The following is a 23,407-nucleotide window of genomic DNA, read 5'->3' as shown; positions in this document are numbered from 1 at the left end:
AAGAATATGATTGCTAGTATAAAACCCCCAGAGATGAACTGAATAGCAGAATCAATACAGATTAAATTCCAAAAAGTAAACTGGAAAATTGAACCAACTAATCAGACTCCAGTGCCAGAAGACCGAAACATAAAACCTTTGAGGATACGTTAGAGCAGTGGTTCTCAACCTTCTTAATGCCGCGACCCTTTAATACAGTTCTTCATGTTGTGGTGACCCCCAACCATAAAATTATTTTCATTGCTACTTCATAACTGTAATTTTGCTACTGTTATGGATCGTAATGTAAATATCTGATATGCAGGATGTATTTTCATTGTTACAAATTGAACATAATTAAAGCATAGTGATCAATCACAAAATAATATGTAATTATATCTGTGTTTTCCGATGGTCTTAGGCGACCCCCGTGAAAGGGTTGTTCGACCCCCAAAGGGGTCGCGACCCACAGGTTGAGAACCGCTGCGTTAGAGGGTAGCAAGGATAGAGCCAGAAGTTTACACATCTGTCTAATAGATTTTCCCAGAAGGAGATAATCAACTAAATTACACAATAAAACCTGGTGATGAAACATGATGAGGGCCCACCAAATTTCCAGAATGATGAACTCCAGGAACCAAAAAAATATTTTATGTACTTTTTGGGAGAAAAGATTTGTAAAAATCCTGGAGAAGTATTAATCAGACTGACATCTGTCTTCTGTAAGGCAGACAGATCATGGATTTTAGAATACAATGCAACAGCGCCTTCAATAACTTAAGGAAAAATAATTTTGAACCTAGAAGTTCATACCCAAACTATCTTTCCAATATGGGTACATAACAGTTTTTCAATCAACCAGGAACTCACAAAGCTTACCGCCATGTATACACTATTTCTGAAATGTGTGTGAACAAAACATGGCATTTTGGGCTGACGGTGCCTGTCCCAGAGTTCATATGTTGAACCCAAACCCTAGTACTCTAAAATGTGACTGTATTTAGAGATAAGAGGTGATTAAATTAAAAGGAAGCCATTAGGGTGGACCTTAATACAATTTTTCTGGTGTTCTCAAAAGAAAAGGAAATTTGGACACAGAAAGAGCTATACCAGGGGTGATCACACATAGAGGAAAATTCACGTGAGGAAAGTCGAGAAGGCTACTATCTGTAAGCCCACCAGAGAGAACTCAGAAGAAATCCAATGTTGAAAAGCTGATCTTGGACCAGTAGAATCTAGAACTGTGAGTAAATAAACTTCTGTTGTTTAAGCTACCCAGTTTGTGGTATTTTGTTATGGCAGCCTTAGCAAACTAATATACAGAGTAAACAAAAAAAGTTCAATATAGTGATTGCATAGGAATTGATAAGGCTAGTGAGCAAAGATGACTGTAAAAGTTTTACTTGATTATCATATATTAGTGAGGCATTTCAAAGAATGCGATTGCCAAGAGAGTGGATGAATTATTTACACCCTGAATCTTCTGTTCTAGCCAATTTTAATAAGTCATAGAGCTGGGAGGATAAGCTAGGTCAATACTAGTAAAATCTTGCCAAAGATCTTCATTTATTTGAGGAGTGGGTAGGTTGGAAGTATGCAATTCATTTACAATAATAGTGGATAAATATTTTAAAGGATTTACTACAAATTAAGTGTCCACTTCAGAGAAAGAAACACAGCTATTAAAATGCATAAATACTGGGAATAAGAAAGAATAAAAGCCATAAAAAGGGGGAAAGACATATGAAGGGGAAAATAGTGAAACAAGGAAAAGGACACAGAAAACATAAAAAATAGGTCTTCATTTTGATGAAACAGCAACCATAACACTGAGTTGACTTGTAAAAGAACAGATGCTCAGTAACAGAATAAAGATAACCTCGCCATCAACACTAATAAAAGAGAAAAATGGTAATTGGCGTACAAGCTACCCTTTTCATTGGCTAATCAGTGCTATATGCAAATTAACTGCCAACTAAGATTGGCAGTTAACTGTCAACAAGATGGCGGTTAATTTGCATATGTAGGCACAATGCAGGGAGGCGAAAGGGAAAGCAGGAAGAAGCCCCCTGCCACTGACAGTGATCAGAAACCCAGGGGGGAGCTAAGAGCTGGGGGGCAGGGCAAAGGCGGCCCTGGGGCCGCCTTTGCCCTGCCCCCCAGCCATGATCGGAGAATCAGGTGCCTTTGCCGCCCTGGCCAGTGATAGCAGGAAGTAGGGGTGGAGCCAGTGATGGGAGCTGGGCACGGTCGAAGCTGGCAGTCCCAGGAGCTAGGGGTCCCTTGCCTGGGCCTAAAGCGGAGCCCACGATCGCGGGGCCGCTGCAGCTGCGGGTCCCCGCTGCCCGAGCTGGACGCCTCAGCCAGAGGCGTCAGGCCTGGGCAAGGGGCCGATCCTGCGATTGGAGGGTGATGGGGGTCAACGCCTGAGGGCTCCCAGTATGTGAGAGGGGGCAGGCTGGGCTGAGGGACACTCCCCCCCACACACATCCAGTGCACGAATTTCGTGCACCGGGCCCCTAGTATCTTTATAACTGACATAATGAAAGCCAAGTATCATGGAATAATAAAAATAAAGAGATGGGTAAGATATTAAGAAACTTACTTTTTAAATGGTAAGAACATCCAAATTATTAACAGGCAAAAAGATTTCAGGGAAAGTATAAAGAAGGATGTTTAATATTGATAAAATTTCTAATTCCCCAAGCAGATATAATTGTCTTGAATCCTTACACATTCAACAATATAGCTTTGAACTATAAAGGGCTGAGACAGATATAAACAAAGATAAACTGGGAATTCTATAATCAGTTTGGAGGAAGTTAAAACACCTTCTCCCCAAATTGACAAACTCAGTAGATAACGAGTAAGCATGTAGAGGATTATTATGTATCTCTGGTTTCTATCGTCTTTCTATGCCTCTATCTATTTTTTGTATCAAACTGAGAAGCAATCTTTCTTTTATGCCTCTGTAGAAAATTTACAAATGCATATATGAATTTCATGTATAATAACATAAGCATCTCAAATCAACAGAAGAAGACACAGTATTGAATCAATAGTGTGTGACATGTGGAGGAACTGGCTTGTAAATCGCAAAAATTATGAACTTCTAACTTCTCACTGGAATACACAAAATGAATTATAAGTGGATTAATTAATTAAATGTAGAAATCAAAATTATATACATCTAAAATAAGTGAGATTATTTTTATGACAGGAAAGAACTTCCTAAACAAAGCATTAAAGCCAGCATCTCTAAGGAAAATAGATTAACAGTACTCATGAAATAAGGATGTAAAAGAAAAATACTTTAATTAAATATGGCATTTTTAAAATTTTTATATAAAATAAAGGACCCAGACTTTTAAGCAAAGCTGGGTTTTGGTTCTTTCTCAAGGTGACTTTGCACCTACCTAATGTTGGCTGGTATAAGAAATACCTTCTTTTGCAAATTCCCATGTCTGTGTCTTAAAACTGTGACATGATTTTAATTTTTAGCAGCATATTTCTTCAACTTGGGGTCACTTTTCTTTTTCTGATTTTATTATATTCTAAAGGAAAAGTTTATTTTGAAGGTCAGATTAGATTAGTTCCTTCTCTTGAGTGTCAGCCTTTACATTTCATGTGGTGCCTTCCTACCCAGCTTCATTTATAATTTAATAGCAACTTATAGTAGTATGTTTTAGCATCCTATTTTTCTATTTTCTGCAATGGGAGATATACAGAATATCTCAGCATAGTTTGCTTTAGCTACACTATCAAAGTATCTCTTTGCTGGCGAGATCTACACACCCACCTTTACTAATCTGGTAACAAACGCCCTTGATTCTTATGTTGTGATGGATGATGGTTGTGTGTTAGACACACTCTCCAAGGCAAAGCCCGTCTGTCATGCACTCCACCCAGCAAAATCCCTGGCACACGGCACATGGAACCTTACCTTCCTCTCTTATTTAATAGGACCTATCATATTAAAATATGGAACACTGATATTATGTCGAAAAAACCTTGAGTCTAATCTCAAAAAGGGAGGAAAACACAAAAGTAGGTTCATTTTAACTATTGTTGCTGTATATTACTTGTGTTACATCTTACAAATGATTGCAATGCAGCAGTGTGTATGACATGTGGAGAACTACTGTCTCAGTAAATTGCTTCCTATATTTCTGCTTAAAACACATAAAATGCTCAATTTAGAGTATAATTTAGATCTTCTGAAAGATTGTTTAGATGGCAGAAATGTGTTATGGTCAATGACTCCTACACATATCTCTACCATTTATTTCTGGGGATATTGAATGTACTATTATTTCCTCTCTTAAACACATTCTACTATTATTTTCAAACTAGAAGTCCGGTGCATGAATTTGTACCCGGGTGGGGTCCCTCGGGCTGGCTGGCGATCGGGATCGATCAGGGCGACTGGGGCTGGGTGGCTGGAGGGAGGGACTGCAGGAGGTTGGTCAGTCCCGGGAGGTTGGCTATGGGAGTGCACTGACCACCAGGGTGCAGCTCCTGCATTGAGTGCCTGCCCCTGGTGGTCAGTGCACATCATAGCTACCGGCCGGTTGTCTGATCTTCCAGTGGTCCGTTAAAGTCGCTTAGGCTTTTATAAATATAGAAGCTGCCCTTGATAAGCAGTCGGCCACCACTGGTGAAAACTGTGACCATGAACTTTAGCATAAACAGGAATAAAAGAGACTTGGTTAATCTGGAACATCAGTAAAAATGTACTTTTATAAAAGGGTAAAATTATAGATGGAACACTGATAATGTCTCCCAACAAATCTCATAACATCATAAAACTTTAAAATTAAGCATTAATAATATAAAAAAGGAATAAAACAAAATAACTGGATGTGTAAATTGCCTTAAGGACATGCAATACAAATGAGTACCTATTTAATTTTTAATACATATTTTTATAAATGTAGCAAACATTTTTGATATTTTTTCTCTTTTGAAACAACAGTTTTTTTATTGGTTTTCCTTTTTACTCAACATATGCCTGGAGAAATTTATGCTGCACTAATGATAATTACAAGATGGGCCAGATCTCATCTCTGTGGTAACATCTCATGGTAATAATCAGAGCCTTTTTGGAAACTTTTTAACAGAGGTTATCAGTTTATAAGTCATTCTTCACTGCACCAAAAGGTAACTAGCGCCCTGATTAAGTGAAAATAAATCTAAAATTTATTTCCTCTACTACTAGAAACTGTTTACTCACCATATTTTATTGATTCATCATTCAATTATTCATCATGATCATGGTTATATGTGAGTGGTGATATTAAGTTCTGATTGGTATATCAAATGTCCTTTCTAGGGTATCTTATGCCCCCAGCAGGCCCACACTCACTTTGCATTTAAGAAATAAGGCTGAATGGGGTGAAACTCTTCCTCCTTTGCCAGATTTCTTATTCTGAAGGTCAGGGGTCTGGGAGCATCCAGGGAATAAAAAGAATTTCCTTCAGAAAGCCACCCTCTGAATGGTCTGACTCGTCTAATAGGACATCTGTAAATCTAATGACAAACTTGAGAAGTCCAAAACTGACCAGAGGAGGCCTTAATCAGTTTGATGAAAAGATGTAGTCTTGGTGGTCCTTGAACTACTCCTTCAACAGCATTAATAATTAAAAGTAGCAGAACATCTAGTATACTGTTGATGGGAATGCACCCTGGTGGAACCATTATGGAAAACGGTATGCAGTTTCCTCAAAAAATTAAATATGGAACTGCCATAAAACCCAAAACACCAATCAGAAAGAATGTATGCACCCCTGTGTTCATAGAAGCACAATTTACAACAGCTAAGATCTGAAAACAGTCCAAGTGGCCATCAGCAGAAGAATGGACAAAAAAGCTGTGGTATATTTATTCCAGAGAATATTATGCAGCTATAAAAAAGAAGGACCTATTACCCTTTGAGAGAGCATGGAGGGACCTAGAGAGTATTATGCAAAATGAAATAAGCCAGTCAAAGAAAGACAAGTATCACATGATCTCACTCATATGTGGAATCTAATGAACAAAATAAAGTGATGAACAAAATAGATCCAGAGACATAGAAGCATGGAACAGACTGATGAATCTCAGAGGGAAGGTGGGGGTGGGAGGTGGGTGGGGAGACATTAATTGGGGAACTTGTATGCATATATGCACAGCCTATGGACATAGACAATAGTGTGGTGAAGGCCTGGGAGGGGCAGGTATGGGGTGGAGGGGGTCAATGGGGAAAAAAAGGAGGACATCTGTAATGCTCTCAACAATAAAAATACATTTTTTAAAAAGTATGTCTTTACTTTTGAAAAAAAAATGAAAGCAGCAGAACAAAAGGATGACATGGTAGGTCACATAGGCAATTATAGGTAAAACATATATATATAGCACCCCACTCACCAACTTTTAAAGAACTAGGTTTTAATAACTATTTGTAGAAAATAAGGGATGATTTTGAATAATAAAAATAAAGAAAACTAAAATGTGCCATTAAAATAGCCGTCTAGTTCTGAGAGACAGTAAACACAGACTAGAGCCAGTGGCTTTGGGGACGCCAAGGCCTGCCACCTCCTAGCTCTAGGATTTTGGACAAGCTCCTGAAGCTTCCTCTGTCTCATTATCTCTCTCTGTTAAAATGTGGATAATGTTAGCCCTGGCTTGTTTGGCTACGTGGTTAGAGAGTCAGTCCGTGGGTTTGATTCGGGGTCAAGGGCACATACCTCTTTTGTAGGTTCCTGAGCCCTGGTGGGGGTGCTTTCAGGAGGCAACACATTGATGTGTCTCTATCCAGTCAATGTTTCTCTCTCTCTCTCTCTCTCTCTCTCTCTCTCTCTCTCTCTCTCTCTCTCTCTCTCTTTCTCCCCCTTCCCTACCTCCACCCTCTCTTCTACTCTCTCTAGAAATCAATGGGGAAAATATCCTTGGGTGAGGATAAAAAAAAAAAAAAAGGAGCAGACAATGTTGGTGCTTATCTCACTGGATGATGTGAGGATTAGACCAATCAATACATGTAAAACACTTTAGACAGTGCATAGCATATAGTAACCAGCTGATGCTACTCTCTGCTGTTTTTCTCTGCTCTTACTATCTTCCTAAACATCACAGCAAAGCAAAGGAAATCTCACAAACACCGACCACAACAATAATGACTTTCTGAATGGAACAATTAGATGCTTAATTCCATAGGTTTTAGCAGAAATCATTTAGGTCTAAAAACCCCTAACACTATTTCAACACAGCAGGTTACCTCCTCTAAAATATGAAAAATAGGCTAGTAGAAACCCATATAGATATATGAATTCATCTTTTATCACTGAACACAGTTTTAAGTAGTCGGTGATGTTTTTTTCTTCATGAGCAATTAGAAATTTCTACAAATTACCAAGGCAGTTGTAGAAATATTAATTATTAAAGTTACCTACCTTCCTTTGTATATCTTTAAAAAAATGAGTTTGGATATTAAAGGATATTAGTCATTTTTACAGGAATGCTTTTTGTCCAGTGTCAAACTTTACCTCTTTCCATAGACATTAAGTAACTCACATGAATTAGCATTAAATATCAAAACAAACTGAAATACTGGAACTAAATAATCTCACGGGAAATAAATTTGGTTCACTGAGGCTATTTTGGCAATGTGGATCAAAAGTAACTAGCACCATTTTAAGGAGTGCTTTTAATTTGAAAAGAACTGACCTAGAAAATAAAGTATGTATTAGCATTGTTCTATAATTTTCTGAGCCTTTGAATAAAAGGATATTGATACTATATGAACATTTTATTATTCTGAATATTATTCATTTACCATCAGGCTTCCCAGTTCTTATAAAACAGTTGCCTTCTCTATGCAACACTCTACTTTGCAGGCTGGGATAAATGTGAATGGTTTGGCTTTTTATCCCAAAAAGTTACATGCCGGGAGCCGGTCCATGCTTGCTGTTTCAAGGGACCTGGCATATATGGCATACGGTTCTTAATATGTTTGCTCACCTTCTTGGCGCTGTGTTTTAACCAAGGTCACCTCTCCGAGAAAGGTTGAATCCCCAGGTAGGGATTTTCCCCTGAAGTTAGGGAGGGAATAAAACTCCTTAACTAAGTGCCAGGCGGGTAGTTAATCAATTTAACTACAAACAATCATGCTTAAGCTACATAATCTTTACTCCCTGGAATGGAGATAAGAAACGCCCTAACCTTTGGAATAGAGATTGATAGGATTGAATCAACTGGTATAAATACAGATGTAACAAGACAGAGAGAGACAGAACTTAGAACACAGAGCCAAGAAGACAGAACCTACACAGAACCTACAGACAGAAGAACTTCGCTGGAGAGAACATGGCAAGGGATCCTGGACTGAACCTGACTGCAGAGGTTGGCAAGAGAGCCTGACTAGAACCTGGTGACCGAACCTGGCTGGAGATCTCAGACAGAACCTGGCTGGAGATCCGAAGCAGAACCTCTCTGGAGATCGAGACCAGAACTTGCCTGGAGATCCTGGCTAGGCTGCTGATCAACTGAACGCTGTCTCCGTGTCATTCCTTCTTCGCCGACTCCGTCCACACCTATGGAGAACCCCTGGACCTGCTGGGGTTGGACCCCGGCAGTTACAGAGAGCTCATAATTGAATTTCACTTTGACCTTCTCAACTGTACAAGTCTCCTTTGACTACTAACTTTATATGATGCCCTCCATGAATATACTAATAACACGAAAGCATGCGTTACTCAGAAAATAATCTTAATATACCAGTGAAAATCTAAGTCTTGCTCATTATGTAGAAATTGCTTTTCAGTTAATCCTTATACTCCACTTTAGACCAAGCCCTAACTTCTCTGCCTAAACTTCTAGAAATATCTAACTTGTTTCCTTGCTTCACTTCCTCTTCTGTCCTGCTCCTGCCCACCAGCACTCATTCCTTTTCCTATAGTAGTGGGACAGTCTTTTAAATTTTCAAATAAGGTTATATTATTCCACAATTTCACCCTCTCTGCTATGGATTGGATGTTTGTATCTGAACCGCCAACTTCATATGGTGAAGCCCTAATCCCCAATGCTTTAGTTTTTGGTGGGGCCTTTGACAGGTGATTAAGTCATAGGGTGAAGACCCTATGAATGGGATTCATGTTGTTATAAAAAGAGACCCAAGAGAGATGATCTCTCTGCCAGGTGAGCACACGGAGAGAAGGCAGCCACCTGCAAATAAGGAAGAGGATGCACAACAGAAACTGAATTGGTGGGTAACTTGATCTTGGATTTTTCAGCCCCCAGGACTGTGAGATGTAAATTTCTCTTGTTTAAGCTACCTAGTCCATGGTAATTTGTTATAGCAGTCCAAGCTGATCAAGACACTCCCCAAAGACGTTGCATGGCTCTTAAATAAAATCTAATCTCACAGTCACAAGGCCCTACAGAAGCTGGCCCCTGCCTGTTGATCTCTCTCAAATTCAAACATTATTTTTCTCAGAGAAGATTCCTTTCCATTCAGTATAAAATAACACTCTCAGCAGACCCTAAGTAATTATTCATCACCAAAATCTGTTTTATTTGCTTCAGGTTATTGTATCATAAATTGAAGTTTTCATATTTGGGTGTTTTTGTTTTCTGTCTTCCCTACTAGAGCGTAGTTTTTAATAAGTTAACGTAAGCAGGACAAATTTAAATTGACTGGTGCTGACTCAAAAATTTTCATTATTTTACAAATTAATATCTTTAAAAGATTTGTATTTTCTTTGGGGTGGGCACTAATATCAGACAGGGACAAGCTATAAAATATAAACTACTCTAACATATTTCAAAAATAGAGAAAATTTAATATGGGGAATTGGTTACAAAATTTATTGAAGAGATGAGAAACCACCAAGTAATTTATGAGACAATAGATTAGTATGCACAGGAAGATGTTTCCATCCCTAAAACTAGAGCATTAAAGGGAAGTAGTCACCAAAATTGAATGGCTGGAAGAAGCTAGAATTTGGCCGGCTTACTTGGTGGGAGTTAGAGCTAAGGAACCAGTGCCTATCTGGATGAAACTGAGTTACAGATGAGATGCCTTTAGAAAGTCGCCAATAAAGAGAGAAGGGTAAGGCTTGTCTCCTCTTCCTGCCTGTATGTCTTTGGCCAGTGCCTTTCATTGGTCAAACTTATCCAGGTAGCACAGAGAAAAGGAGCTTGGGAAATGTAGTTCTCTGGGATACAGAACAGAGCACAGAAGGGCAGAGATTATGCAGTACTTTATATAATTTCATAAAATTTGTGCTGGCAAGAAAGCACACTACCACAGTCTACAATTGGAAATCTCTATTAGGAAGGCTGTGCGATTTTCATTGCCTCATAAATCCTCTACGAGAAAGCTCACTTTAGGTAGTTTCCTTGCCATACCCTTTCTAAAGGATTTATGTAATCACTGAAAGTAGTTTCAGATTAGCACAATTATACTCTGCCATGTGCTCCAGGACCACATTTGCTCTTTATGAACTCAAGCAGTCATCTGTTATGGCACATCCTAGACCAGTGTCTCTCAACCTTTTCAATGTTAAACACCCTTTAGATATACATTTTTAAAAAAATATATTTTATTGATTTTACAGAGGAAAGGAGAGGAGGAGAGAGAAACATCAATGATGAGAGAGAATCATTGACTGGCTGCCTCCTGCACACCCCCCACTGGGGATCGAGCCCGCAACCCAGGCATGTGCCCTTGGCCGGAATCAAACCCAGGACCCCTCAGTCCGCAGGCCGACACTCTATCCATTGAGCCAAATCAGCTAGGGCTAGATATACATTTTTTTAATTAGAAAGGTATTACATATTTAATGCAGAAAATTATAAAAAGAATGAGTAAAAATAATGAAAGAATATTTTCTCCACCATCTAGAGATAATTAACTATTTTTGTGTATGCTTGCATATATTTCTTTTAATAATGTAGATATTTATATGGATTAAGATATATATATATATATTTATACACACTGATACACTCAAAATTAGAAACATGTTTTAAATGGCATTCTGGAATATATCTTTATTAATATCTGCTTTAGTTATTAATGAAATATAACTTTTCTTTATCACTAATTATTCATTCACATAATTAGTTTTATATATTATATAATAAAAGTGAATGTACTGTATTTCACCAATTCTTATCATTTGCCATTCAGTTGGTTTTAAATAGTTACTATTATAAACAATAGTAAGATAAAAAAACTTTATAAATAAAACATCATGCATGTCTATCTTTATTTTCTTATATTTCTAGATGTCGAATGTTTTGGTAATCAATATAAAAATATGAAGCTTTCAATTGCCAAAATACTCTTCATAATTTCATATTGATAGCAACAAATAAGAATATTTATTTATCCACACCTATGCCACCAATGCACATTGTTATTCACTTCATTCCTTTAAAAACTCTTTTTAATATTAAAAAATAAGAGGTTCTTGCTCACCACAATTCCAGATAATATTAGTTAGACTTTTGGTCTTAGTTACTTTAGAAAACACTTGCACACATGTTAAGTTCTCAGACCCCTGATAAGGAGTGATCTGCCCACCAAACTTCCCCATGTCATAACTGCAGACAGTTCTTACAAATGCAACACATCTGTTGAGAAACCTCTGCCCCCAAAATGTAGTAAAACATGACACTGATATGCCCAAATTAGAGATAATAAGAAAGAAAAAGTTTAACCTATATAATAAAAGCCTAATATGCTAAGTGTCCAGTCATCTGGTCGGCCGTTCAACCAATCAAAGCATAATATGCTAATGATATGCTAAGGCTGCTCAACTGCTTGCTATGATGTGCACTGACCACCAGGGGGGCAGATGCTCCCACCAGTAGGTTAGCTTGCTGCTGGGGTCTGGCTGATCAGGGACTGAGCGAGATGGGCTGGACACACCCTGGAGCCCTCCCATGGCCCCTCCCCAGCTGGCCAACCTCCCACATCCCTCCCAGGCCCTGATAATGCACCAGTGGGGTCCCTCAGCCTGGCCTGTGCCCTCTCACAATCTGGGACCTCTCGGGGGATGTCAGGGAGCTGGTTTTGGCCTGATCCCGTAGGCCAGGCAGAGGGACCCCACTGGTGCATGAATTCGTGCATCAGGCCTCTAGCAAGATTATAAAAAAGGAAATATGTTTAAAGACATTCTACAAAGACTTTAGTGAAACACAAGTCTCTGTCTTCCTTTTGTACCTTTAGTACTCCCATACTCCTGGGGTCGATCATGTAGAACCAGAACCGAACAGTACACATTCCGAGGCTTGCTGGGAAGTATTTGGAAGTAGTGATTCTTGCAGTGTATCCTTCTTTGGGACCAGATGAGTTGACATACACGAAGTGCTGTCCACTGCCTTGAAATAGATAAATATAACTATTTTAATGAAATGATATATTTTATAGCATGAGGCAGAATGTAGTTATACCATGTACACATTACATTTTTACACACACACACACACACACACACACACACACATACACACATGCATTTAAACACAATTCATTTACTTTTTGTGCGTTATATATCAATAACATTTAATTTTTTGAACAAAAAAAGAGTTATGATTATGTGATTCACAAAATCCACCCAGGGATGTGACTCTGCATAAAGTGATAAAATATTTGCGTTTTCCCCAATTTGCTTAAACTGTCCATCAGTTTCAAGTAAATAAAATATTCTGTGAGCTGCATGTTGAGCAGGTATTGGGGGCTGATTGATGTATCTCATTTTCAGTTGTTCTGATTCACACACTAACTACAGTAGTAGTGAATGGTGATCCCAGCAAAGTGAAATGTAATTCTCAATGCCACTACATTATTTTTTTTCTGAGCAATAAATGACTTTTCCTCAATTGCATTATGGCATGAATATGTGAAAGATCTCTCCATTTAAACACAGCTGGATTTATTTCCCCTGCATACATCATCATATTTCTTTTGGCATTCTGTGTGTTCTGTCTGGAGAAATATCTATTCAGGTCCTTTGTTCATTTTTTAATTAGATTGATTGTATTTTTTAAATGTTAAGTTGTATGAGTTCTTCATAAATTTTGAATATTAATCCTTATTGGATGTATAATTGGCAAATATCTTCCACCATGTGATAGGTTGTTTTTCCATTTTCTTGATGGTTTCCTTTGCTGTGCCAAAACTTTTAGTTTAATTTAGTTCCATTTGTTTATTTTTTCTTTTGTTTCTCTTGTCCTAGAGGATATATCAGAAAAAAATATTGCTATGAGAAATATCTGAGATTGTACTGCCCATGTTTTCATCTCAGGTCATTATGAATTTGAGTCTAATATTTCAGTCTTTAATCCATTTTGAGTTTTTTCTTGTGTATGGTATAAGAAGGTGATCTAGTTTGTTGTTGTTGTTGTTTTTTGCATATATCCATCCAGCTTTCCCAACACCATTTATAGAAGAGACTGTCTTTTTCTCATTGTATATTCTTGCCTCCTTTGTCAAATAGTAATTGAATATAAAGGCATGGGTTAATTACTGGGCTTTCTATTCTGTTCCATTGATCTAAGTGTCTGTTTTCATGTCAGTACCATACTGTTTTTATTACTATAGCCTTGTAATATAGTTTGATATTAAGTAGCATGATACCTCCAAGTTTTTTAACACTGCTTTAGCTACTCAGGGTCTTTTGTAGTTCCATATAAATATTAGGATTATTTGTTTCAGTTTTGTGAAAAATGACATTGGTATTTTAATAAAAATTATATTGAATCTGTAGATTGCTTTGGGTATTATAAACATTTTAATGCTCCTATAATTATTCCTATTCATGAGCAGAGTATATGCTTACATTCATTTATATCTTCAATTTATTTCTTCAATGTGTTACAATGGTTAAATTTGTTCCTAGGTATTTTTTGATGCAATTGTAAATGCTATTGCGTCCTTAATTTCTCTTTCTGATAGTTTGATATTGGTTTATAAAAATGAAGCTGAATTCAGAATATTAATTTTATGTCCTTTTTTATTGAATTTTCTTATTAGTCCTAGTAGTTTTTAGGTGGAATTTTTAGGATTATCTACATACATTATCATGTCATCTGCAAATGATGACAGTTTTTTCTTCCATTCCAATTTAAATGCCTTTTTTTTTCTTGCCTGGTTACTATGGTTAGGACTTACAATATTATGCTGAATAAAAGCAGTGAAAGTGGACAACTCTGTCTTGTTCCTGATTTTAAGTAAAACACTTAGTTTTCCCTTTTGACTATGACGCTAGCTATGCGTTTGTCATATATGGCCTTAATTATGTTAAGGTATGTTTCTTCTATTCCTACTTTGCTGAGCATTTTTATCATAAATATGTACTGTATTTTAAGTGTTTTCATGCATTATTGTGATGATCATATGATTTTTATTCTTCATTTTGTTTATGTGGTTTATCACATTGGTTTGTGGATTGAACTAATCTTGTATCCCAGGACTAAATCTCACCTGGTCATGGTGTTTGATCTTTGTAATGTATTGCTAAATTAGATTTGCTAATATTTTGTTGAATATTCTTACATCTATGTTAATCAGGAATATTGATTTATCATTTTCTTTTCTGTATGTCTTCATCTGGTTTTGAAGTCAGTAAAGCGGTCCTTGTAAATGAGTTTAGAAGCCTTCATCCCTCTAAATTTTTGGAATAGTTTGAGAATGATAGGTGTTAATTCTCTGAATGTTTGGTAAAATTCACCTGTGAAGCCATTGGATACAAAACTCTTTTTGTTGGAAGTTTTTTTATTGCTCTCGTTTTTAAAGTAAATAATTTGTATTACTGATTCTACTTAGTTAGTAGGTATTTGTCTATTCAGATTTGTTGTTTCTTCTGGACTCAGTCATAAAAGACTGTATGCTTCTAGGAACTTACCCATTTCTTACAGACTGTCCACCTTGTTGTCAAATTTATTTCATATGCAAATAGCCACAATACTGGGGGGTGAGACTATTAAACACTGACCAGTTTCTCAAATCTTGAAATTGGATTGAACATCTTCACTTCCTATTCCAAATTTCCCATTTCATATTTATTTTCCCCAGTATTTACTTTTATTACAGTAACTTTAAAAAAAACAGTTTATTAAAGATATGATATAATTACAAGGGGTGTAGAAAAAACTAATATTTGAATTTTAGGGCTATATTATAAAATTAAATTAAAATATTTATAATTCACTGGGTCTAGTAATAATCCATCATTTCACTAAAGCTTATCTACTTCAGTAAAAGACAAACAATGTTATGTAGAGCTCAACATCAAAGCCAGCAATTCCAATTATTAGAGCACTCTATGTGTGTTTTCAAAATATTACCCACCTAACCTCTTGTAATTTGCATATTCAATTTTGGTCTTACAAAATCCTATGCCTGATCACAAAAATCAGAAAGTCAATCCCTGAGTAATGTGTTAATGCATGCAAATGTGAAATTTTATCTACTTTAAAATTTAAGAATGCAAAACCATGCCTGACCATTTAGAATAGACCATTGCAAAGTTGGTCTTTGGGGATTTTTAATTGTGGAATTCTAGCATATGTAAATTTGGCTTTGTAAGGAGAAAAGACTTGTTGCAATAACATATTTTTACTTGAGAACCGTAAAGATGAAAAGTTGCTTAGCCTCTTGAAATTATTAATAGAATTATATGAATTATCCAGGAACTATGTAATGTATCTCAAGATTATAAAACCTTACATTAAATTACATTTTCAGAAATAGACTCATTCTTTATCTTGCAAGTTCAGACTAGACCCACTTTCAAACATTTATAAACTTTCAGTTGCTTCTTTGAGAATTACCTATTTATATATCTAGCAAATTCCTTGGAGAAGGTCACTCTAGCATCCCACACAAAGTTCATAATTTTTGAAAGCAGTTAATAAAGCTTAAAAGTGTCAACTGCTAGAGCATATTTAGAATGCAGTGGTAAATCATTAAATCAGTTTACTTCAGTTATGTGTGACTCTGTGCAATGATCAAAAACATTCGTGGGCAATTTTTTTTGTTGGTTTGATTTTGGATTGTTTTAAAGCTTTCTACTGGCTATTTAAAAGTTAGTCAACTCTCATATATTAGATCTGGTGCATTCAATTACTTTGTAAAATCTAGCATATGTTAATTAAATACTACTAGATGTAGTACTCTGGAATGTGGGCGTTCATTAGATATGTCTGAGTGTATTTTTTAAAATTTATCTATATTGTTGAAAGTATTACAGATCTGGGGAACGTATATGCATACTGGTTGCGTGAAATTCGTGCATATTAAGAGGGAATTAATTAGAGATAATATTTTAATATTGCTATTTGCCCTTTCTCCATAATAGAAATGTCAGAGATGAAAGAAAATTAGTAAAATGTATATAAAAATCTTTCTCCTGTCAGAATCTGGGGCACACCATGGAACCCAGAAACAAGTCCCTGCCCAACCACGTGCACCTCAAAATTATGTGAGATCCAGACTCGGCCAGCCCCACCCCTGTCAAGCCCCACCAGGCAGGGGCACAGCCTCAGGTCCCCTGGCCCAGCACTGGGGTGGGTGTTGTGGCCTGTGGTCACCCATTAAGCCCCACCAAGTGGAGGGGCACAGCCTCATGTCCCTGCTGATTGCTTGTTATGGCTCATTACAGGAACCTCGCCTCCGCTGTGCGTGCAGCCATCTTGTGATGGCATGACGTAGTGGGGGTCAATTTGCATATTACCTCTTTATTATATAGGATATGCATAGCCCATGGACACAGTCAGTGTGGTGAAGTCCTGGGGAGGCAGGGTGGAGGGGGTCAATGGGAATAAAAAAGGAGACATCTATAATACTTTCTACAATAAAGATAAATCTAAAAAAGGATTTTTTCCCCCATTGACCCTCTCCATCCCACCCCATTACCCCCAAGCCTTCATCTCTGCCTTCTTTTTTTTTTCTGTACACTTTCAGATACTACTTTAGTTTTGTTTATACAGGTCTTATAAGTTTTTCATATTCTCTTTTTAAATTCTCACCTGAGGATATGTTTCCATTTATGTTTATGTTTTTGTTTTTTTAAAGAGAGAGAGGAAGGAGGAGAGAGAGAGAGAGAGAGAGAGAGAGAGAGAGAGAGAGAGAGAGAGAGAGAAACATCAATGTGAGAGATAAACGTGAATTTGTTGCCTCCCTTATGTGCACCAACTGTGGATCAAACTGCAACTTGTAAATGTTCCCTGACCAGAATCAAACCTACAACTTTTGGTGTATGGAACAATGTTCCAGCCAAATAAGTCACTAACCAGGACTAAGTTTTTAATGTTCTTAAAGTACAGATCTTACATTTCACGTATCAGTTAAAATCAGGCACTGAATAGACATTTCTCATTAATATTCTATTTTTACTTTAAAAACTATTTAAAGAATTGCACACATTTTAGAAAATTGGGTCTACTTAGTGCCCAATAGTGTAAATTTAGCATCAAAGTGTATTGTGTTCAAATCACCATTGTTACAAGACACATACCCAACCCATTCCCAAGCTCCACGGACACGCTTTCCTTTCAGTGTTGCCAGAGAGGAAAGATCACAATTTGTCTTTTAGATGTTGTGAGCTACAGTCTTGAGTTTTTGAAAATGTTTCCTCGAGTTATCATGCTACCAGGTAATCAGTTTGACATTTCTTTTTTAAAAGGACAGTTAAAACTTTTAAAAGACAGCATATTTTCACAGCCCCAGTGGCTCAGCAGAATCCCACTCACGTGCACTGGGGTCAAATCATAAAATACAATTTCCCACTTCAAGTGATCTGAATTCACTCTTTGCTTTAAATTATAGGGAATTTTGGTCTTTTTTTCCCTTGCTCATAAAATAAGGCCGCCTAATGGCTTTTTTCAGAATGCAGTGCAATGCCTCTCTTTCAAAATAGCAAAATCCTTCCTGCTTCAGAGTCAGACTTGCATAAGGTTGGCTCTACATCCTCTGTAATCTCTGCCGGCCCCTCCCACTAAAATGGAAGGGCACATAGTGAGTGACTATCTGCCTTCAATCTCTTTTTGCATTTTCATCCCCCCTCCCCATATTTTCAAGGTGGTGGCTATTTGTGTCTGCAAGTTTTAAAGGCCTAACAGGGAAGCATGCTCAGAGAAACAACAGAAGTTTCCTCAAAGCTGCCAAAACAGTAACCACAGAATGAGTGCCTCTGAAGTCAAATGTAATTTTTTCATGGTATTTGATAGAAATGTCTTTCCTTAAGTCACTCTTGTTTGCTTTTCAAATGGCTGTATAATGAATGGGTTAGGCATTTCTTTATTTCTGTCTTTTCCAAAAGTTTATTTTTTAGGCATTATTCTCTTTTGAGAATAATTAAACACTTTTCAGCAAAATGTCTCATCTTAACACTATTTACTATTCTAAAATTTGGTACTGTTAATTTTTCCCCCTCACTATGTATGGATCTGATATAAAAATGAAGCTTTTAATTATGACATGCCAACACAGGGTAGATTCATCTAATTTTGAAAGCTTCAAATTGCTCAGCAGCAAATATATCTCAACCACATTATAATGATAAAAGGATGGAATTCTGAATCTCTTATTTCTCACCTTAAAAGAACCCAGAGAACTTGAAATGTGTAACTTTCTTATTAAGTTGCCTTTGGAAATATGCATTGACCTAATAGCATCTCTGAAACTTGATTGCATTTGCCAAATTGAGATTAAGAAGGAAACTTATTTCCTAGACATGTAGGAAGAAAGAACCAATAAGTTATAAATTTTTCTTTAGGTAAGTGGCTTTGTTTAGGTTTGAGATCCACTTAAGCTGAAAGAATATGGAAAGAAAATAGCAGAACAATATTTGTTTTCATTGAAACATAAAAGAGTTATTATCAGATTATTTTAATGAATATGTAATAAGCAGAAGCTGTGGGGCAGATCGTCCACTAGTTAGGCCTGTAGGCGCTGGAGCTGTGGGTTTCAGTTCAAATCTTGATTCTACCAATTACTAGGTATGTGACTTTGGGCAACCTATTTAAATTCTCTAGGACTAAGAAGAAATAAGATATAAATATAGTAGGTACTTTAGTCTCATGAGATTGTGGTGAAACTTAAATGATACACTAAATGTAAAGTGCTTCTAATACAGGTGCAAATTAGAGCTATTCTCCTGGGAAATTTAGAGAATAGGTAAGAAATATTAATTTAGCAGTAGTAAAAGACTATCAATCACAGTTATTGATTAACTGCTGCCGTATATAAGGCATCATGTGCTGTATTTGGATGTGAGGTGGTTGAACAAATCATGGCTTGGAAAATATGAAACATAACCCAAAGAATCTAATGATTCAAGACATCAATATGTACTATTGAGAAGACAAGCTCTAGATCACACTGGGTTCAAATTCAAACTGATACTTCCCTTTGATTTTGGGAAAATCATTACATACCCACCAGGTCTCATATTCATCATCTGTCAAACAAGGAATAATTAATGATAATAATAATAATAATATCCTCACTGGGATTATTGTGAATCTATAATGCCAAATACTGATATAGATCCTAAATTGCTATACTATTTAGCAGATAAAAGATGGTTTAAATTTGGTGATTAAGGAAATACTTTATAAAATACATGTCATTATATAAGTATATTGAAGGAAATAGTGGAGATGGTAGCAGGCAAAAAAAATCAGTTTAGAGTGGTGAAGATATTTCTAAAAACATAACAGTGTGGGAGGATATCTGGTTTCTAGTCCAGCATGTAAGGAGCTTAGAAGGCATCAGTCTCATCTTCACAACAAAAAAGTTAAACTAGCCCTAGCCGGTTTGGCTCAGTGGATAGAGCATCAGCCTGTGACTAAAGGGTCCCAGGTTCGATTCCAGTCAAGGGTACATGCCTGGGTTGCGGGCTCGATCCCCAGTAGGGGGCGTGCAAGAGGCAGCTGATCAATGGTTCTCATCATTAATGTTTCTACCTCTCTCTCTCCCTTCTCCCTTACTCTCTGAAATCAATAAAAATATATTTAATTAAAAAAAAGTTTACCTGAAACTCAAAAAATCTTAGATCCATTAGACACTGAAGTAGAGATCACAGGGCAAACTGCCACCCCCCAACCTCTGGAGAGACAGGTAAGCAGATGCACTTTAGTGGAGCAGACTTCGGGAGCAGGAACCACTAATGGAGCCCATACCGGGTGAGGAGCATGGCAGCTGTAACTAACAAGCTGGAGGCTCAGTGTGGGAAAGATAGAGACATGGGAATTCCAGGGGACAAGGCTTAGGGGTACCCTTGAAGTTTTACTTCCAGAAGCCCTAACAAGTTCTCCCAGTGAAGACTCGAGAAAAATCCTCTCTGCTTTTTTCAGGGGAGGGGAAAGTAGCCACTCTGAAGTGTGCCTATGTTTCCTTGTCAGGCGTAATGTCCTCTCTCAGGTGAGGGGACAGGAGAACTGAGAAGCACTTGTGAAGGTCACAGCGAAAGGCTTGCTAAAATCACAGGATTGTAGAATGCTTCCCTTCCTCTGACTTTACCACCTAACTCCTTTCCACCTTACCACCCCATCAGTAAGGCTCCTGTACATTAGCAAGGGACTGGAATGGAAAGAACTTTATCCCTCAGACATTAAGTCTCTAGGGGAACCAAAATAAAACAAGGGAGACAAAAACAAGGCTGCTGGAGGAAATTTTACCTTCTGACACTTACAGCAAACAGTAATCACATCCTTACTCCAGGCCAGATAAAAAATGAAAGCCCTGTTTACTACAGTTCCTTTTACCCAGTGCATTGTGTCCACCATCAACCAAAAATTACAAGTCATGCTAAAACAATGATATGACCAAAAGATGAAGTTTGTGACACCCAAAGCATAGTTGAGGAGCAAGAATGCAGTGTTTGGAGCAGAATAACATAAAAACTAAAATCAGAAATGCAATTTGGAGAAGAACTGAGGAAGCTTTTAGTGCCAAACTAAAGGGCAATGAGGAGCTTCTGATGATTTGGAGGAGCAAATTCAGGGAATATTAATCCTGTGTCGATGTGAACAGTGGCCTGATGTAGGAGAATATTTGCATTGGATATGAGTTTCTTTGACATCTGCAATGGCCCAAGAGTGAATTAAGATGACAGAATTGGAAATGCAAAAAAGGGAAAAAGGAAAACATGTAAGTTGACAATGATGAGCTGATAGAATTTGAAATTGAGTGAGAATTAAGTGTTAACAATGATAATGTCAGTAGCAAAGAGTAGGACTCTTTCTGAAAGGAAGGTAAGTTTGAGCTTGGATATATAACTAGGAGATACTGGAAATTACCCAGCTTGCACTTGAAAATGTGACTAGAATGTGGAAATAAGGACTAGATACATGTAGGAATTAGCAAATTTTTGAGCAATGGAAGAATAAAACTTGGAAGAAGCAAAAGTGCAGGAAAAGATGGAAAAAAATAAAATCAGAATATTTGGTAAGGCTCACATTTAGGTTTTAGAAGGAGAAACAAAATGCATTAAGTAATATAGCATTAGGCCGAAACTGGTTTGGCTCAGTGGATAGAGCGTCGGCCTGCAGACTGAAGGGTCCCAGGTTTGATTCCAGTCAAGGGCATGTACCTGGGCTGTGGGCACATCCCCAGTAGGAGATGTGCAGGAGGCGGCTGATCGATGTTTCTCTCCCATCGATGTTTCTAACTCTCTATCTCTCTCCCTTCCTCTCTGTAAAAAATCAATAAAATATATTAAAAAAAAAGAAATATAGCACTAGAAAAAAAATCAGTCTGATGAAAAAAAAAGGAGAAAAACTTCAGGAGGGTGCGGATTAGTCCATAGTGTCAAATGCATCATAAAAGGAATTAGGTCATTATGATTATGAGATCACTGAAGTCCAGGAAGGTGCTAAATTATAAGCTCCATGAGGGTTGGGGCTATATTTGGTAAACAAGTATCACTACAGTGTCTAAACCAGTGACAGTGGGTGACCAATAATTATTTGCTGATGAAATAATATTTTTGCATAAGACAGGCTGTAGAGAACCAAAGAAGTTGTGTGTAGTGAGGTAGAAGATACAAACAATATGTAGGAAATGATATTTTAAGATATAAGAATGAGCCTGGCAGGTGTGGCTCAATAGTTGAGCATCGTCCTATAAACCAGGAGGTCACAGTTCGATTCCTGGTCAAGGCACATGCCTTGGTTTCAGGCTCAATCCCCAGTAAGGGGTGTGCAGGAGGCAACCAATCAATGATTCTCCCTATTCGTTGATGTTTCTATTTCTCTCTCCCTCTCCTTTCCTCCTGAAATCAATAAAAACATATTTTTTTAAAAAAGATATAAATATAAAAAACAATAATACTCAAAAGCAAAGTGAAGTTAAGATTAGACAAATACTTTTATTTCTTTTTCCCCCCCAAGGAAACTGAGGATTATGATGCTTGAAGCCAAAACATATACTGTAGTTATAGAGAGGCAATGTAAGGATAATTTTAAAAAGGGAGTAAATAAAAACAGGCAAGGGTTTGAAAAGATAGAAAGAGATATGTTCAATGGTTCATTATTTTATGAAAAATAAAGTTTGTAAAAATATGCATCTAGTAAATTCCTTTAGAGAAACTACAATGGTTGGTTTCTTGCAAAATGATTAATTAATTAACCTAAAATATTTTCAGATGACTTATTCAGAGTTTAATCTTGTCCTCCAAGATTATAAAAGAATTGGTTCATTCACATGCTTTTCACTGACTTCCTTTGTCTCACAGATGATACCTCTTACCTTTTTGTAAAAAGAAAGCATCATCTGGGTTCTAGTATGTAGTAAAAATAAACCAAGGCAATGGAAAGAAAAACAGGAATTATGATTATGTGTCTCTACAGAGGCAGAAACATTTGATATGAACGGGATGGGATATTGATTCAAATGGTACATGTAGATGATTGGAAGAGATTCATGATTTGAGACCAGAATGCTTTTTGGTAAAAAATGGAAATCACAGTCTGATAACGCAAATTGTTGAAGAACCAGAGGAGTTATATGTGGTCTGTTCTTGTTCTTATTGACTAATCATCACGAAAGTTAACCCTTTGTCTCAGAGAAAATATGGAAAACAGAATGAGCCATGGTCTAAACACTCACTATGATTTCATGAAGAGAATTACTTTTATTCTAATTCTGGTAAACACACAAATGATGCACACAATTTGTTGCCATTTTGCAGTGAGTAAACTAAATCTGCAAGATGTATTCTGAGACTTCTCAACTGAAATTCTCCTAGTTTTATTCTTTGGCATTGTTGTGTAGTTGGAATGGAAGGTTTGTGTTTCTAAAAAGTAACACAAGACAAAGAGAAAGCAGACATGATACTGAACTGTGGTAAGAAAATGGCAACTAGAGTAAATAAGACGTGTAGAAAAATGTAGAAGAAGCATACTTGTGTTGAGCTGTTTCATATTGATAAAATGCCAC

At 37.0% G+C, this 23,407-nt stretch overlaps 1 protein-coding gene across 1 annotated transcript in view; it reads right to left on the bottom strand.

The window, feature by feature from the left end:
* MALRD1 (MAM and LDL receptor class A domain containing 1) overlaps positions 1-23,407 on the bottom strand; it is a 629,377-nt gene that overhangs the window by 173,164 nt on the left and 432,806 nt on the right. The window contains exon 33 of the mRNA XM_059660668.1: positions 12,185-12,342. Within this exon, the coding sequence (XP_059516651.1) occupies positions 12,185-12,342 (158 nt within the window). The remainder of the gene's footprint in view (positions 1-12,184; positions 12,343-23,407) is intronic.

The sequence above is a fragment of the Myotis daubentonii genome, chromosome 1 (genome assembly GCF_963259705.1).
Source record: "Myotis daubentonii chromosome 1, mMyoDau2.1, whole genome shotgun sequence".
In the NCBI taxonomy this organism is placed as follows: domain Eukaryota; kingdom Metazoa; phylum Chordata; class Mammalia; order Chiroptera; family Vespertilionidae; genus Myotis; species Myotis daubentonii.
The sequence above is the reverse complement of the archived record's forward strand: the minus strand, read 5'-3'. Positions and strand labels throughout refer to the sequence as shown.